Here is a 19,640-nt window from a genome sequence, read left to right on the forward strand (position 1 = left end):
TTTTCACTAGCAAAGAGAGACCACACCTTCAAACAATGACTCAGTTTAGGTTTCTAGGCAGGGACGGTGGGATGGCGGGCCGAGGAGATGGAGGGACTGGGAGATGGAGGGAGAGAGGAGGCAGGGGTGAGGGAAGGTGGGGAGGAGTAATGGAAAGAAGGAGGCGAGGGTTCATTGGTTCCGAGGGGCACGAACCCTGAGTCATTTGGCTTTGGGGTCTGTTGACTCTGCGATGATTAGGTTGTTCGGAGACCCTCCCCCCCTCAGGAACCTGTAGGAAATGGATAGGCGAAGAATGCATAGAGAATGAGGAGGAGAAAGGGGTGGAGCTAAGGATGCAGGTGAGGACAGCGAGTTATAAATACAGCCCTTGATTGGCTTGAGAAGAGGAGATAAGGGAGGAGTTACAATCAGGTGAGCTTGGGAGGACCAGGCCGATTGGAGGTGATTACGGAGGGGGAGGAGATTGTTATCAGGTGCGGTCTTCCCTCCTGAACTGACGTTGTACCAACAACACTTAAAATATATATTTGAATTTCTGCTAAACAGCAAGCTATGGATGTTTTGTCTAATTTGATATACAGTGGGACAAATGTACGCGACTTGGACGACTTAACGGAAGTGGGTAGTGATGCGGAAATCGACTGCAATTTATTCGCTTTTTAAGGTTTTTAAGTCTCACAAAATGGCTGTTGTGAGACTACGGTCTGTCTGGAGTAGAGTAATCTCTAGTTAGACCCCCATGAGACACAAGGCAACGTGTTTGCGATTGTATCACCTCTAGATATACGTATAGCACATGTACGTCTGTGTGAAGATAACACTCTGCCCAGAAAGGGAAATGGCTGAGATAGTACTTATCACGTGTATGATAACCGTAGAGATCCCTTTACCAGCCGTAATAGAAGGCTTATCTAGTCAGCACAGTATGGCGCCACGCCTCATTTTACGGTCCTCGCTGTTCATACGATCCATAAGACAATAATCTGTACAATAAAGTGTGACAAAATGCCAAGCAACGGTTGGGATCTGGGATCTGGATCTCCCATTTTTTTATCTGACATTTCATGTACATTTGATATCTACTGTTAAAGATATTTATTTTTACCAAAGACAGGCACCTCATGTCATATATGTTTTTTTTATAGTTCATGTATCTTTTTCTCTATTCTTATTATAAATAATGTAATAGTAAACAACCTGGAAAAGTTTTTCCTCGGCGGTGGAAAGCCTGGTGACGCCAGGTTACTTGCGATGTAATCTCTCAAGAACAGATTCTGCTCTGCGTTTGAATCTGTCAGTAGCCGTGTTGACAACCCGTGCACATTGGCTACAAGTAGGCGTGCCATCAGATCAGGAAGCAGGCCGCGCTTTACCCAATCAAATGTAGTGGGCGGGATTTATGTGTGTGCCGTTCGTTCCCCACTGGAAACAAACCGAAACTCATTTAACAATAGCGTCCTCGAAGCCGACAAAACCACGGAAAGTTAGTAACATTTTACATTTCTCTTTCATCATAGAAACAAGTGGGCTTATAACCAAAACCATCCATGTTCTTTGGGAGAAGTGGTGTTAGTGTTCCGTGGAGAAAATATTGTTAGTGGGAATGAAAACATAGTCGCACCACCGGAAGTGAAAGGCTGAAGGCAGACCAAAACCCCGGTTTCTCTGAGCACGGGTCCTCCGTACATCTCCGCCCAGAGTCATATGAATACGTAAAAAACAGCAGAGGGCGCTGTTTTTCCTTTTTATTTGGCGATGGGTTCCCAGATTGCTTGTGATATGTGACAAATGGACTTGAAGTTCCTCCCCTGTCCTGCAGGTGGACTCTAAGTTCCTGGTGGGCCTGGGGGGCATCCTGGTGGTGGGCTGCTCGGTGCTGGCCTCCATGGGCTTCTACGCGTGGATCGGAATCCCCTCGTCTCTGATCATCCTCCAGGTGGTCCCGTTCCTGGTGCTGGCCGTGGGAGCCGACAACATCTTCATCTTTGTGCTGGAGTACCAGGTGTGTGCACGAGTGTGCTTTGTGCACGTTGTTTCCACTTTGTTGTTTCAATAGAAAGTAAACATTAATAATGATGTGCAGTGATGTAAAGTAACTAAGTACATTTACTCAAGTACTGTACTTAAGTACAATTTTGAGGTATTTTTACTTTATTGGAGTATTTCCAATTTTCTGTACTTTTACCTCTACTCCACTACATCTCGGAGGCAAATATTGTACTTTTTACTAGTTACTTTGTAGATTTAGATTATTATTACAAAACATACATTAACCACTTCAGCCCTATATACATTTCGGCCATTTGAAAATAGCAGATCTACAAGCTCACAATGCTTCGCGATGCGACGCATTGTGAGCTTGTAGATCTATTTTTTTTAAAATATTTTATACATTTGAAAACTTGTGAAATGGGACATTCTGCGTAATGAGTGCTTTCTACTTTTGGTACTTTAAGTACATTTTGACACCAATACTTTTGTACTTTTACTCAAGTAAATTTTGAATTCCGGACTTTTACTTGTAACAGAGTATTTCTAGATTGCAGTATTGATACTTTTACTTAAGTAAAACATGTGAGTACTTTTTCCACCACTGATGATGTGTATCTCATATGGTTTCTTACAGAGGGACATGAGGCGCTCGGGGGAGACCAGAGAGGAGCAGATCGGTCGTATCCTTGGCAACGTAGCTCCCAGCATGCTCCTGTGCAGCCTCTCTGAGTCGATCTGTTTCTTCCTGGGTGAGAAGAGAACTGATCTATAGTTTTATGTGATGGAAAGTGTATAGATATCTGATAGCAGTGAACACAACAAATGGTGCATTTAGTGTAGTTCAGTCATCAATCATAGAACGCTCTCTGCTCCGACACTTACCACAACCACTTGGTGGCAAACATAGTGTACCTGGTTTGTACTTCATTTGTACACCGATCTACAAGCTCTCAATGTGAGCTTGTAGAATATGTTGTTCCAGAGACCCCCCAGAAGCAAAGGTTTGAGTTACAAATGTTTCGCTTTAAAAATATATATATTCAAAGATTTGCACACATTTTTCAAAAATAGCAGATCTACAAGTGCCGTGCTACAAGCTTGTAGATCTGCAATTTTTTTAATAGCCAAAGTATAGAATATGATTAAAGTGGTTAAAATGATTGTGAAGCTAACTAGTTTAGCTGGGGACCCCCTGGTATCCCCCCAAGGACCCCTGAGGGTCCCCAGACCCAACCATGCAGGATAAATTCCGTTGCTTCTTTACATGGTTTTATCTATAACTCTTTTCAACCTTTCCTCTCTCTCTTGTGTCTCTCCACCATGCAGGAGCTCTGTCCACCATGCCGGCGGTCAAGTCCTTTGCTCTGTACGCGGCCCTGGCCGTCCTGATGGACTTCGCCCTGCAGATGACCGCCTTCGTGGCGCTGCTGTCCCTGGACGCCCGGCGGCAGGACAGCAACCGCTGTGAGCTGCTGTGCTGCGTGTCCGTGTCCAAGAAGAGACCCAACAAACCCAACCAGGGCCTCCTGCTGCCCCTCATGAAGAAGTACTACGCCCCCGTGCTGCTGCACCCTGTCTCCAGGATCACTGTGGTAAAGATCTAGTTTTAGTCTAACCCAGGGTTCAGCAATCTTAATGTCTAAAGAGCCATTTCGGATCAAAATAATAAATATAAACTATGTCTGGAGCCGCAAAACATATTTGAGCCTTAAAGGGCAAGACCACTTTGGTAGAGGTTTGGGTTGTGTATTTACCTTGCCATGGTGTAACTCCAAAGGTGGACAACAAATCAAAAATAATTGCTCCATTGAGTAGAAATTGATAATTCAAAATATGCTCCTCATTGACTTACATTGTACGGTGAAACAGCTCTCAAAGTCACTCTTTTAGCACATAAACTAACACAAACAAAGTTGATTCAGAAAATATAGAACATCACCAAACCCAGAACTGTTTTTTTTTTATATAAAAATGTCAACTTCCTGTTGATTTTACTATTTGAAGATCCGGATCCGCGGATCCAGTCCGGGTTTTCTTCTATAAAAATAGCAAAATCAACAGGAAGCTAACATTTTTATTTAAAAAAAAAACAGTACTGGGTTTGGTGAGGTTCTATATTGTCTGAATCAACTTTGTTTGCGTCCAATTACGTGCTAAAAGAGTGACTTTGAGAGCTGTTTCAGCGTACAATGTAAGTCAATGAGGAGCATATTTTGAATTATCAATTTCGAATCAATGGAGCAATTATTTTTGATTTCTTGTCCACCTTTGGAGTTACATAATGGCAAGGTAACTACAAGATTCAAGATTCAAGATTCAAGATTCAAGATTGCTTTATTTGTCATTTGTTTTCCATCTGCAAGTAGTGCTAGAAAAACAAACGAAATTATGTTTCTCCCAGTAGGAGACAGCAGAATTCATAAAAGAATAAAAACAAACAGTGCAGAAACATACAATATCGACCTGAATAAAAGGTCCTAAAAACAGGAGTTCACACTATATAAATAAGCATACTCTGATAAAAGCAAAGTATCAAAACTAAAAACTGAATGAAATTCATCCATAGTTCATCTGTTCCAACTAGTTCATGATTTGATGCATAGAATGCATGCACCTCCCAAAGTTCATCTACTAGGGAGATTTGAGTTCAGGAATCGGATTGCCTGGGGAAAGAAAGTGTTCCTCATCCTCTCTGTCCTGGCACTGATGCTTCTGTAACGTTTCCCTGACGGCAGAAGGGAGATCAGGCTGTGAGAGGGGTGGGTGGGTGGTGTCCCTGATGATGTTGGTTGCCCTCCTCATACATCTCTGACTGTATATGTCTGCCAGAGATGGCAGCGAGGTGCCGATGATCACAACCCAAACCTCTAACAAAGTGGTCTTGCCCTTTAAAATGAAGGGAACACGGACTGTAATGTATATTAGTAATTACCGGTACTATTACTAAATACAAATACATGTAAACAAGCATTCGTTAAATATGATGACATCTCACAGCAGATCAAACATACAGGTAATCCAGCCGTATTGGCAGTGAAAGCAAACGACTGTCCACAAACTATTAAATTCTCTGTTTTCCTCCGTTATCTTTCTTTTTTTGCATTTGGAATCACACCGGTTTGTTTACACCTGTCTGGCACCTCGCCAATACATGTGACGCAAATTTTTGTTGACAGAAGTGTTGAAACTTTGTATTTATTCTACACATTTTTACAATGACCCGTAAGAATGCATGTGCCATGTTTGGCCTACTACAGCAACGATAAATGAAAATGTATATATGAAGAAAATAAATATTGTTAATTTCCATATCTTTTTTGCAGTGGTGGAATGTAACCAAGTACATTTACTCAAGTACTGTACTTAAGTACAATTTTGAGGTATTTGTACTTTACTTGAGTATTTCCAATTTCCAATACTTTTACTTCTACTCCACTACATCTCAGAGGCAAATATTGTACTTTTACTCCACTACAATTATTTGAAAACTTTAGTTACTAGTTACTTTTCAGATATAAACTATGATATAATGAAACATACATTAACCACTTTAGCCCTATTTTATACATAGGCTATTTGAAAATAGCAGATCTACAAGCTCACGTTGTGAGCTTGTAGATCGTCTATTTTCAAATATTTAGTACTTTTACTTTTGGTACTTTAAGTACATTTTGATGCCAATACTTTTGTACTTTTACTCAAGTAAATTTTTAATTTTGGATTTTTACTTGTAACAGAGTATTTTTATATTGCAGTATTGGTACTTTTACTTAAGTAAAGAATTTGAGTACTTTTTCCACCACTGCTTTTTTGTAAAGCTACTGGGACCCACTAGGGAGGGGCTAAAGAGCCACATGTGGCTCCAGAGCCGCGGGTTGCAGTCCCCCGGTCTAACCCTTCCACAAGATCAGTGGTTCTCAAACTTTTCAGGCCGTGACCCCCCCAAAATAATCATATTTGAACTGGGGACCCCTCACCCTGACAAGCACTTGGAATTGTAGGAGTTGAGGCATCCGGTTCCACAGATATAAACATTGTGAAATTGCCTATTTCTTAGGTAATACTTGGACAATTTGGCCAAATGTTTAAAGATGGGGTGCCATGATATTTTTCAACCCTAAAACCTGATCATAAGGTATTATTATTATGTAAGGATTTTTTTCAACAAAAAAAAAGTGTACAGAAATGGTTAAAATTATGTTTTTATGTGGACACGCCTCCAGTTCATTAAGTATACCTGGTTCTCACCTTAGCACCTCCTCCACCACCTTAGCACCACCCACCTGTCCTAGTCCCTCCTCCTCCTCATGCCCACACCTGTTGTGTTATGATAATGAGGGGGAGGGTATGGCTTTGTGATGTCACTAAAGCACTGTTTCTCTATTGGCACGTTTGACCCTAAAGGTTTCAGCCTCCAGGAAGAAACTCCAAATAGTCAGAGAAGACATAAAACACCATAAAAACACCACCGGGGGGCTTTATGAAGTTCTATCAACCTCATAGACACATGAAAAACAGAAAAAGTGCAAAAACATGGCACCAGCTCTTTAACAATTCTTTATAGTAGTTTGTTGATTACAACAAAAACATTCGGGGACCCCCATGGTTTGAGAACCATTGCACAAAGACCAACTGTAGGGGTCATCAGTGATTATACATGCATGGGAGGAACTGTCAAATTAATTTCTTATCCATTAAAAATGTTTTAATTCAATCCATGAGTTGTCCTGACAGAATGCATGTTGTGTTTCTTCTTACAGATGGTGGTGTTCATCTTCATGTTCTGTGGTTCTGTGTTCCTCATGTTCCACGTCACAGTAGGTCTGGATCAGGAGCTGGCTATGCCTCAAGTAAGTCTGACCGGACCGTCTAAAGTCAAAACAAAATAGCAGATATACACGCTTGTAGATCTGCTATTTTTGGGGGGGAAAATGGAAAATTTGGGCAAATCTTTGAATATATATTTATGCTTTCAACTAAAGCGAACATTTAAAACATGTTTTTAACATTTTGGCCAAGTGCCACGCTATGAGCTTGTAGATCTGCTATTTTTGAATAGCCAAAGAGATCTAAAATGACACAGATCATGCGTACCCGGTCTTAACTGATTCACTGCCAATCACGTAGATCTACGCGAACCTATTTAAAGCCGCCACGTGCCAATCGCGTAGATCTTTTTTCTTTTTTTTTCAATTTGACCCAAAGACCAAGGAGATATGATTAGTCAAAGATCTAGACTCCTATCCACTTCCTTGTTAACTTAAAACTTAAAAATTCTGTATTTCGGCTCCTGAGTACTTTATTTTTTTCAATGAAAAACTCTGGCACTGGCTAAAAAAATATGAAAATACCTCTGGCAGTTAATGGCTTAAAAAAAAAGAATAATTGTGGATTACATCTCTAACACTATCCTGTGTCCTCCTCTACAGAACTCGTACATGCTGGATTACTTTGCATACCTGTACAAATACTTTGAGGTGGGGGTCCCCACCTACTTTGTGACGACCAAAGGCTTCAACTTCACCACGGTGGGGGGGATGAACGCAGTGTGTTCCAGTGTGGGCTGTGACCAGTTCTCTCTCACTCAGAAGATCCAGTACGCCACCGACTTCCCTGAGCTGTGAGTCACTGTGTTCTCTACATCATGTGAAAAACATTCTCTTCATCTTAAAGTGAAGGGCTCTGTATGCATATAAAACAATATGGTGGCCACAGCAAAATGCATTTCTGTCCCAATGATTGCCAACAGTGTGCCGGGGCGACACTACAAAGTGCGCTTTGGGGGAAAGTTCTTGGGATTTTGTGACAACCACACATTATTAAAGAAGAAATGCCACGGGCCGCATACTGAGGTGGTGGTGGTCTTGGGGGTCCAAGGCTACTCTTACTGAGGTGGAGGTGATCATGGGGGTCCAAAAAGTAGGAAAATAAAATGCTGAGGCGTTTTGGCCCAGTGCCCTGACGAAGGCCACTTGCCAAGAGCACCTCGACTACACTAACAAACAAACACACACGAACGCACACCAGTCCCTACCTTTTAAACCACACATTATTATTACATTTTTAATGTTATTTTATTAGAACCCCCCCCCCCCCCACACACACACACACAGTTTCAAAAAATAGCAGATCTGCAAGCTCACAACGCATCATATGACAACGTGCTGTGTGAGCTTGTGGATCATCTGTTTACCCTGTTTTTGAAAATGATTTTGTGAAAGTATGAAATGGGGCTTAACCTTTTACTTAGAATTATTAATAAAAACAAATCATTTACAGAGTGATAAGATTGATAATATGTCTTATGGAGGCTATTTTACATTGACATCAATACAGGTATGCTCTGAAATTCTTTACTTGGACACAACACGTTTGAAAAGCACTTTTGTAGCCAATGAACAGCTGCAGTCAGTGTTGCCAGATTTTCTAGGAAAACAGGTCTAGGAAAACAAGTCCAAAAGAAGCAACTTCGGCCACATGAGCACTTTAAACCTGAAAATAGCCAATCTATCTGATATTTTCAAAAAACAACTTGCAATAAAATGTGGAATATTTGGACAACTACACTTAAGAAACAATCCCAAAAAAGCACAACCCACAACTGCCAATAATTTTCATTTTACAGAAAAAGAAGCCCAAAGTCGCTTATAATAAGCCGACATGACAACACTGGCTGCAGTCAGTCAGTCAGTCAGTTGTCCCTATGCAGTGCTGTGTGAACCTGAGTCATATCTGGCCTCCATATCGTTGCCTTTCCCTTGACACCGAGCCTTGAACCCTCTGATAATCTAACCTCACAGAATGCCTGCCAATCCCAGCAGGTTAATGATCACCTGGTTATATGAGCAGCACTCAGCCTTCCACATTCAAACTCAGAGGCTTTACGCCAACGGCTCTATAGTTATTATGCTGTTGTAGGACGTTTGGATCTCAAGACGTTTTAATTTCAAGGACCCCCAGTGTGATATTGCATTAGGCTACAGACCCCCACTTGAGACAGTTTGTTAACTTTTAGGAGCCCTAAGTGTACACTGTAAAATCCTCAGTGTTCATTTAAGAATGTCACTTACATTACATTTAATCTCCTGGGCTCATAACTTATTGTTCCACTCACTCCCCACAGGCTTTGTAATCATGATCTCTAGCATCTTGTCAAGGACAGCCATGGATGGCATGTGAACGTGCACATCATCCCTTCATTGTGCAGAAAGATAAGAGGGAACAGAACAGGGAACAGAGGTGTTTAATGCATAACCTGGTCAGCGCTATCAGCTGCTGATAGGCAAAGGGCAGAGCTATCTGCTGATGTGGGGAATTCAGAGAACGTATAGAATGAAAGTGAAATGACATAACGGCAAACAATATAACACTGTGCTTATGAGCCATGGAATGCCCCTGAAATGTTACGACCATTAAAGCTGCAATAAGGGATTTTTATTGTTGTTGTAGTAGTTACAATAAGAAGTTAGAACAGTATATTGTGATGTCAGTTTGTGATTGTATTTCTCTCTGTAGGTCCTATATGGCCATCCCTGCTAACTCCTGGGTGGATGACTTCATCGACTGGCTCAACCCTGGATCCAAATGCTGTCGTCTGTACTCACCCCCCAGCGTTAACCAAGGAAACTTCTGCCCTGCAAACATATGTGAGCTCCACATGATAACACTGTCTCTGCCCTGCAAACATATGTGAGCTCCACATGATAAAACATATGTGAGCTCCACATGATAACACTGTCTCTGCCCTGCAAACATATGTGAGCTCCACATGATAAAACATATGTGAGCTCCACATGATAAAACATATGTGAGCTCCACATGATAAAACATATGTGAGCTCCACATGATAAAACATATGTGAGCTCCACATGATAAAACATATGTGAGCTCCACATGATAAAACATATGTGAGCTCCACATGATAAAACTGTCAACATTCAAGATACTTAGTTTCACATCTGTCTTACTTAAGCAGTAGAAGTCTTCACATAACATACATGATGTATTCTCATTATTAACAACATCTTTCTGCTGTCTTCTCCAGCTGGTCTTATCTGTAGACATAAGTGTTTGGCCGGAACCACCACCGGCGTCCTCAGGCCCACCGTGGACGAGTTTAACCGCTTCCTGCCCGACTTCCTGGGCAACAGGCCTGACCTGCAGTGCTCCAAAGGGTCAGTGACACTAAAACACAAAAACATACATTTGTGTCCTGAGACAAAAATAACATCTTTAAGTTCACAACACGTTGCATCAGCGACGCTGTGTGAGCTTGTAGTTTGGCTATTTTCGGTACGTGCATAAATTAGGCCACTGGTTCTTAAAGTGGGGTCCGAGGGCCCCCCTGGGGTCTTGGAGGTGGTTCCAGGGGGTCCCCAGCAAAATAAGGAACACTGAAGTCTGAAGTTTTTTCGGCTATTCGAAATAGCTGATCTACAAGCTCACAGCGCGATACAATGGGACGCAGTTTGCAGCCAAATACATACTGTATCAATTTGGGGATCCTTGACATGAAAATGAATGAGAACCATTGCATTGGGCAGTGGTGGAAAAAGTACTCAAGTAAAAGTATCAATACTGCAATATAGACATACTCCGTTACAAGTAAAAGTCCAGAATTCTAAATTTACTTGATTGAAAGTACAAAAGTATTGGCATCAAAATGCACTTAAAGTACCAAAAGTAAAAGTACTAACATGTTTGAAAATAGCCGATCTACAAGCTCACAACGCGTAGCGATGCGTTGTGAGCTTGTAGATCTGCTATTTTCAAATAGCATACGAATAAAATAGGGCTAAAGGGGTAAATGATTTTATTATGTAATAATTTATATCTGCAAAGTAACTAGTAACTAAAGTTTTCAAATAATTGTAGTGGAGTAAAAGTACAATATTTTCCTCTGAGATGTAGTGGAGTAGAAGTAAAAGTATTGGAAATTGGAAATACTCAAGTAAAGTACAAATACCTCAAAATTGTACTTAAGTAAATGTACTTAGTTACTTTCCACCACTGGCATTGGGCATTAGGTGGAGCTTAGGTTTGAAACAACTTTTGACAACAAGCTTTAGAAAGGAAGAGAAGGACAACAGCAACATGGAGATGGTCCACGGTGCAGCTTTAGTTTGTGAAACACATTCTCATGTATAATAATCTCACCTCCTGCTGTGTTTCCCCACAGAGGTCTGGGTGCCTACGACAAGGCTGTGGTGAAAGATGACAGCGGAGAGATTATAGGTGAGGGTCATCATCTCATCTCATATCCTGATACAGACACAGACTTCATTGTGTTGCATAGCAGTGTAGTGTCCACTGTTGCATACTGTTAATATTTCCCAGATTTATTATGCATTTCATGTACTAATGAGTAGCTGCTAAGCTTTCAGACATACTAGACGGTCTCACATACTAATTAGACATACTAACTATTATGTTAGTATGGCTTTGATTTCAGACACAGCTCATGTGTTGTTGTTTTTTTTGTTTTGAAAGATACTAAAAAGTCTCATTTACTAATTATTTTAGCCTCTAGGTTCATGGCGTACCACACACCACTGACCAACTCTCTCTCTGTGTGTCCAGCCTCTAGGTTCATGGTGTACCACACACCACTGACTAACTCTCTCTCTCTGTGTGTCCAGCCTCTAGGTTCATGGCGTACCACACACCACTGACTAACTCTCTCTCTGTGTGTCCAGCCTCTAGGTTCATGGCGTACCACACACCACTGACCAACTCTCAGGAGTTCACGGCGGCGCTGCAGAAGGCCAGAGAACTGGCACACAACATCACCATGGGCATGAGGGCGATACCGGGCACCTCCCCAGACTTTGAGGTCTTCCCCTACACGTATGTCAGCCTCACTCTGCTGCACAGCACTGTACAAAAATACAGTTGTTTTGAAATAATACAGAAAAATGGCAGCGGACAAGAAAATTGTTTGGACCGGTGTTGATTTCGTCGACTAAAACTATGATAAAAAATGTTCGTCGACTACCCTGACTAAAACTAAGACTAAATATATTGCCAATTTTGTCACCAAATAAAAACTAGACTAAAATGTTAGTGAGGATCTAGTGGAGAAGAGATCCAGTAGAACTAAAAGATAAGTCATTTTATGTTTGGTCGCACTCAGCTCTGAAAATAGCAGAGCGGCTATTTTCAACCAAGTGTAAAAACAACCATTACGACGCCATCAAGGCACCGCCAAAATACATTTTAGTCGACTAAATCAACTGTAGATTTAAGCAGCACCTGACCATGTGTTCTCCTGTGCAGGGTGACCTATGTGTTCTATGAGCAGTACCTGACCATCATGTTCTCCTGTGCAGGGTGACCTATGTGTTCTATGAGCAGTACCTGACCATCGTGCAGGAGGGCCTCTTCAACATCTCGCTGTGCCTGTTGCCCACGTTCGTGGTGTGCTGCCTCCTGCTGGGCATGGACCTGCGCTCCGGCCTGCTCAACCTCCTCACCATCATCATGATCACGGTGGACACCGTGGGCGTCATGACGCTCTGGGGCATCGACTACAACGCCGTGGCTCTCATTAACCTGGTCACGGTAAGACAACATTTTTCGACATTTTTTTTAAATAGCAGATCTACAAGCTTAACATGCAATGCATCGCAACACGTTTGGAGCTTGTGGGCTATTTACGAATAGCCAAAGTATACAGTAGAATAGGGTTAAACTTTATTTATTTAACCTTTGTTCAAAGGTGCTGTAAGTCATTGGTTCTCAAAGTGGGGTCCAGGGACCTACAGGGGTCCTTGGGGGGATTCCAGGGGGTCCCCAACAAAATTGGTTAATATTTTATGCTTTGGCTATTTTTGAAAAATCTAGAAAATGTGTGCAAATCTTTAAATCCTTTTTTTTTTTTAAGACGAACATTTTTAACACAAATCTTTGCTTCTGGGGGTCCCTGGCACAACATATTTTCAGGTGGGGGTCTGTGGCCACATGCATATCAATTTTGGGGTCTTTGGCACGAAAAAGTTTGAGAACCACTACTGTTAGTGATATACATGTTCTAGCATGAAGCAAAGTAAAGCAAGTTGTCCTGTGTGTGTGTGTTTGTTTGTTTGTTTGGTCTCCAGTGTGTGGGCATCTCTGTGGAGTTTGTGTCTCACATGACCAGATCCTTCGCCCTCAGCATCCAACCCACACAGGTGGAGCGGGCCAAGGAGGCTACGGCCAACATGGGCAGTGCGGTACGTATGTCTGTCTATACTGTCACAGCTTAGTGGTCGTCTGGTAGTTATAAGGTCACCGGTTTGACCCCCGGTCTGCCTATTATACTTGTCAACACACAGTTATTTGTCCCTGAGCACCCATCAGCTGGGTGAAGCTGTGACTAAATTTCTCCCAGGGGATTAATAAGATCTACCTGTTTTAAGGTTGACCTGCTGAAAGTATTAACACTAGGCTTACAGTTTTCACAATAAGCCTTATGCTGAATGTATTGTGTGTGTGTGTGTGTGTGTGTGTGTGTGTGTGTGTGTGTGTGTGTGTGTGTGTGTGTGTGTGTGTGTGTGTGTGTGTGTGTGTGTGTGTGTGTGTGTGTGTGTGTGTGTGTGTGTGTGTGTGTGTGTGTGTGTGTGTGTGTCTCACAGGTGTTAGCAGGTGTTGCCATGACCAACCTGCCTGGCATCGTGGTTCTGGCGTTCGCCAAAGCTCAGCTCATCCAGATCTTCTTCTTCCGGTTAAACCTGGTCATCACACTGCTGGGGATGGCTCATGGACTCATCTTCCTACCTGTGCTGCTCAGCTACTTTGGTGTGTGTGTGTGTGTGTGTGCGTGTGTGTGTGCGTGTGTGTGTGTGCGTGCGCGTGCGTGGAAGAGAGAGATAGAGACATGCACGTTGCTGATCAGTGTTGATTTTGACAGCAAATGTTTGATTTAGTTTTAGTCATATTTTAGTCATCTGAAATGTTTTAGTTTTTGTCTAGTCTTAGTCGACTAAATATCATAAGATTATAGTCGACTAAATCTACAGTTGATTTAGTCGACTGAAATGTATTTTGGCGGTGCCTTGATGGCGTGGTAACGACTGATTTTACACTTGGTTGCATGCTGAAAATAGCCGATCTACAAGCTCACAACGTGTCGCACTGCAACACGTTGTGAGCTTGTAGATCTGCCATTTTCAGAGCACAACACCCGAGCGCAACCAAACATAAAATGACTTTTAGTTCTACTGGATCTCTTCTCTCACTAACATTTTAGTCTAGTTTTTATTTGTTTACGAAATTGTCAATATATTTAGTCGTCATAGCTTAGTTTTTATTTCGTTTTTATTTTGTTTTCATCGAGGAAAAAAGGTTAAAAAAAATCGTCATAGTTTTAGTCGACGAAATCAACACTGTTTGAACAGACAGACAGACAGACAGACAGACAGTAACTATTTTCTTGCGTTTTGCAGGTCCTGGTGTGAACAAGGCGGTGTTGCTGCGGATGCAGCAGGCTGCAGCCAGCAAGGAGATGAAACTCAGCCCCCACGCCAAGCAGATGTACGAGAACCTGAGCTACGAAGACAACGAGAAAAAGACCCCCATAGACGACCCCAACGGACCCTCAGAAAACACAGCCGAGGGCGGCCAGTCGGAGAGAGAGGAGAGAATCGACCATTTCTGAGCTCCATCGACGGCGAACAAAGTACTATTCTGTTTTCAAACTAAAACATATACCGACGGCACAAAAGACAACCGGGCGCTCAAGTGAGTCTTTGGACAAAAACATAACAACATGTGGTTCCTCTTGGGACAATGGAACGAAGATATGAAATATTTATCCAAACAAGAGAACACGCCTAACAGGAAGGAAACGTATATATTTAAGCCTTTATCGTTAGGTGGCTACGGAATTAAAAAGGACGCCGACATGTTTTGACCACACAGCTGGTCATAATAGATATAAAAACATATATATATACCTCTGTAAAGAAAGGAAGAAGAAGAAACAAAGATGGACAATGAAAGGAGGGAGATGGCAAACCCGGGTTCAGTGGTGGAAAAAGTACTCACGTTTTTTACTTAAGTAAAAGTATCAATACTGCAATATATTAAGTTAAGTGTCTTGCTCAGGGACACTTGGACACAGACCGGGGGTCAGGAGGTGAACCGGTGACGGCCTCTCTACCCACTCAGCCACGGCCTCCCCAAAGGTCATGACCGGGGTCATATCCAGTGGGGATTTCATATGAACGGTTTGTGTACTACAGTCAAGAATGGAATGGATCTAAATTCAACAGTGCAATACTTCTGAACAACCTAACAAAGGACTACAGGACTGAGACTCTAGACCAGGGGGTCTCAGACTTTTTTCGTGTCGCGGACCCCCAAATTCTCTTTCATGAAGCCATGCATGGACCCCCAGTTCAAATGACTCTGTCCTACGAACCCTGATATTATGAAATATGATTTTGGCTCAAATTAATTTGTCTAAATGTCATAATTGAACATACCGTAGGTTCACACAGCGGTGAAACATATCGTTAGAATACATTTTGTTTGTATTGTAGTAATTTCAAGTGAATTGAGTTAAACTACCCCTCCTTCGTCTGAGGGAGCCCTACAACTCCCTCTTGGGGGGGTCCCTGAACTCGGACCCCTGGGGGTCCCTGAAGTCCACTTTGAAAAGCACTGCTCTAGACCAGAGCATGAAGAGCTCCACTTTACCGCTGATGTTTCAGTGAAGTGATTCTGGGAATGACCTTTGACCTTACTCACCTCATGCATGTGACAGGAAGTGCAGCTATGAGCAGGATGCAGATTCTGTGTGTTTTCAGTTGCAAATTTAAAAAAAATGCAAAGATGTGGGACATTTATTTTTGATAGCCAAATATGCTTGAATTAGTCATTTTGTACTTTAAGAATTGTTGTATATGTTTATTTAATGTAATTATTGTATATATTTCACATGAACACTGTATCGATGGTGATGTAAAGCAACAGAAGCACTCCAGCAGTTCACTTGTTATTGTTTTTAGCAGTATTATGAAGTGTCATTGCTGAATACTGTACAATTAATGCAAAAAATATTAAATGTGTTTAATATATGTGACTGGAATAAGACAACATCTGAATTCTAAGCTTCCTTTGACTGTTGGTTATGGAAGAACATTTTTGGTGGTTAGATTTCCTCTTGGATCCCCTAAAGCACGCTTCCATTTGTGTCATTTAGGCCCTAGATGACAAAAAGGGGGAATGCTTTTGATGACAGGAAAGAATACCATTGCTATAGTGTCACCTAGTGGCTGAAAATGGCAAATAAAAAACAAACATGTATGTGACAAACTCTTTGACCCAGCAGTGTTTCCAGCTCTTTGACCCAGCAGTGTTTCCAGCTCTTTGACCCAGCAGTGTTTCCAGCTCTTTGACCCAGCAGTGTTTCCATCTCAGTCCAAACCATGCTGGGACCACTGGCAGACAACAAGGAAACACAGGACTTCATTTGGTCTTGGATAAGAAGATATAATCAATATAATCTCTTGGACTATTAATCACAACACTCTGGTCACGCAAGGCGTTGTGAGGTTAAAGCAACATCAGGCAATAACAGATTAAATCAATAGATTTATTCAAAACCAGGTAACAACAGATTCCATCAATACATTAACATAAAAGCAGGTTACAACAGATTCTTTCAATAGATTCAATAAACAGATGAATTCAGAATATTCAGACAAAACCATTTAACAACATATTAAATCAATAGATTCAGTAACAGTCAAATGAAGTCAATGAAGTCAAAATCAAATATATTTAATATGAAATCTTCCACAGTAAAACACCCCTAGACCTGCTTTTGGAATGTGTGACCATTTAATCTGAAAATACACGCACACACAGCACACACACACACACACACACACACAACGCACGCACACATGCACACGCGCGCACACATGCACACGCGCACACACACACACACACACACACACACACACACACACACACACACACACACACACACACACACACACACACACGCACGCGAGAGATGGACAAAGGTGTTAACATTCAAAGAGCTCATTCTAATTTAGGCTCAAGTTTGTCTAAAGGTTTTGGATTTAAAACATGACTTATTTAGTTTATGAATAAATAACATAAAAGAAGGCACAGCTTGATGTGTCACTGGTGGCTTTAGATGCTCATTGGAAGATTCAGGACCTAAAAGAGAAAATGATTGGTTCCATATTTAATAATAATAATAATAATAATAATAATAACAGTATATGCTATAGCTATCACAGCTTTATGTTTTAAGAAGATTGGCCTGGTTACAAGTAACACACTGGTCAATGTTTTAATAATTACCATGTGTGAATAAAGACCTTTACTGTATTGTGTCTTGGACTTTGGTTTTGAAAGTGACTTGTCACAAACAATGCTGTGACAATCTTTACTGTGTGGAACCACTCAATCACTCATTTTATGAATGAATTTGTTGCCTTTTTAAACCAGAACCCCACATGTTATTGACTTAACAATCCTATGTTCACATGACTAATACTAAAATGAAGGAAAAATGTGTCTCACAATCCAGCAATTCTATCAATACTATCATTTTGATAACATTTCTGCCCTATGGTCTTTTTCAGGATCAGTAATCAACGATAAAACATTTTGTGGGCAGTTTAGATAGATAGATAGATGGAACAATCTACCAGTTCATATTCGGTCAATAACATCTCTTCAATGGTTTAAAACGACGCTGTCCTCTGAGACTACCTGTTCATGTTTTCACTATTTATCAGTATAACAGATCTATGATGCAATGATTCATATATGTCGGCCTTGCCCCTCTGCCTCACTGTTGGCTAGCCGGCAGCCTTGGTGATTGCCAGAGTGGAGCAGGCCGTCAGGCCAACTTGCTACACCTGGGGTTATGGGCGTGGCAGAGTATAAGATGTCCTCTCCTTGAAACCTTTAGATCTTTCCATATCCTCTCCAGAGCCTGTCTTGGGTGCCACCTGGCCTGAGTGGCGGAGCGTCCGGGGAGGCCAGGGAGGCGGCCGCCTCCCGGCCCGCGACCCTCGCGGGCCCGTGCCAGATAATAAATCGGTAAAATCAGGCAAAAATAAGAATTAAACAACATAACCCTACCCTAACCCTAGAACCGAAATAAAGTGACAAAAAGCCCCCCAAAAAGTGACCGAATCTGCCGAAAACCCGCAAAAAAATTCGCGTTGCGCGCGCGTGCGTGGGTGCGCAGGGGGGGCCTGATCACTGTGCTGTGCCTCCCGGCCCGGCTTTCAGTTGTTCCGCCACTGGCTCAGCCCTTTTGTTTAGTTTTGTACTTTCTATACAACACTCACACAGCACACTCCACACATTCACACACTGCATACATAACTGACTACTGACTTATTCACACCTCATTCCATTCCTTTTGTTTATTGCTTTATGTATTAAGTTATAGTCAAATAAATATAAATTTAAATGTTTGCATCATGTGTGGACTCCCTTCTTTTGCCATGTAACCCTAGTGCATGACATATTGTTGTATGTTTTGTTTTGTCCCCCCCCACTTTTTAAATATATGTATTCTGTAATTGCGGACCCCCTTGGAAACGAGATGTTCATCTCAAGGGGTTATTCCCAATAAAGAATGTCAACACACACGTAATAAAACATACATTATATTACCATAAAATAAAACAAAAATACAAAAACAAAATAAAAAACAAACTATAAAGCGGAACTCATAAAAGACAGTGGTCTAAGGATGAGGTGGCATTTACCAGCTATAATTAAACACAGTTTATTTTTGTTTTATATCAACATCATTCAAATGTGCAACAGACTCTGTTAGGTAAAGAACTAATTCTGAGTGTTATGTCTGCATAGAGCTCAGGTCACAGTGAAGAACATGGGCTTCCCATTCAATAGAACCATCATTACATAAAGTACAGTAATGTCTATCAGCTGTTTTCATGTTTTATTTGACTTTATATTTCATTGGCTTTTTTTTTTTTACTTTATTTGTTTACAGGAAAAGTTGTAGTTTAGAATATATAGAAGACAATTCAGCTTAACTTACCTGGCTGCCACAAGCTCACGGAACACTGTGCCTATGTGACAGCTGTTTACAGCTGTTACTAGGCAACGGTGCTGTCACGTTCAAATGAGGTTCGTCCACACTCCACAGCAACACACGGGCTGGCCTGGCTCGCAGAACTCAGATCTAATAACTCTATGGATCTAATGCCTCGCAGAGGCAGATGATCAAACATTGAAATATAAAATTAGATTCTGTTGTTGTTGTTGTTGTTGTTGTTGTTGTTGTTGTTGTATCATTGCCTATTTCTCGCCTCAAATGTTCAACCTTTTTAAAGAGTCCTTGGCCATTTATCAACATTAACCGGATGTTACTTCGCGTCACCAGGCTGACAGTGTTGCCACGTCTGCTTATTATAAGCGACTTTGGGCTCGTAGTTGCGGGGGGTTGTGTAGTTGCTTATTCTCCTAATTCAAAGCAGTGGTTCTCAAACATTGTCATGCCAAAGACCCCCAAATTAACATGTAGCCTATTTGCAGTGGTGTGTTCTACCGTCAGATGCTGTGTACGACGTATACCTTGAGATTTTTTTTCGTCGCCACCGTACACCTTCATATCTCACACGCTGATACGCTCTGATACG

General features: G+C 41.6%; 2 protein-coding genes across 2 annotated transcripts in view; one reads left to right on the top strand and one right to left on the bottom strand.

The window, feature by feature from the left end:
• Nucleotides 1–16,019, top strand: part of npc1l1 (NPC1-like 1) — a 34,242-nt gene extending 18,223 nt beyond the window's left edge. The window contains exons 11-23 of the mRNA XM_080433134.1: nt 1,823–2,005; nt 2,630–2,744; nt 3,322–3,587; nt 6,756–6,845; nt 7,425–7,615; nt 9,511–9,641; nt 10,040–10,169; nt 11,174–11,229; nt 11,691–11,841; nt 12,324–12,555; nt 13,092–13,205; nt 13,608–13,770; nt 14,418–16,019. Coding sequence (XP_080289260.1) covers nt 1,823–2,005; nt 2,630–2,744; nt 3,322–3,587; nt 6,756–6,845; nt 7,425–7,615; nt 9,511–9,641; nt 10,040–10,169; nt 11,174–11,229; nt 11,691–11,841; nt 12,324–12,555; nt 13,092–13,205; nt 13,608–13,770; nt 14,418–14,629 — 2,034 coding nt within the window. The 3' untranslated portion in view covers nt 14,630–16,019. The remainder of the gene's footprint in view (nt 1–1,822; nt 2,006–2,629; nt 2,745–3,321; nt 3,588–6,755; nt 6,846–7,424; nt 7,616–9,510; nt 9,642–10,039; nt 10,170–11,173; nt 11,230–11,690; nt 11,842–12,323; nt 12,556–13,091; nt 13,206–13,607; nt 13,771–14,417) is intronic.
• Nucleotides 1–19,640, bottom strand: part of LOC308089138 (HLA class II histocompatibility antigen, DO beta chain-like) — a gene marked incomplete at its 3' end in the record, with an annotated part of 282,785 nt that overhangs the window by 158,823 nt on the left and 104,322 nt on the right. The window lies entirely within an intron of this gene.

The sequence above is a fragment of the Gymnoscopelus braueri genome (genome assembly GCF_963280865.1).
Source record: "Gymnoscopelus braueri genome assembly, chromosome: 7".
Lineage (NCBI taxonomy): Eukaryota > Metazoa > Chordata > Actinopteri > Myctophiformes > Myctophidae > Gymnoscopelus > Gymnoscopelus braueri.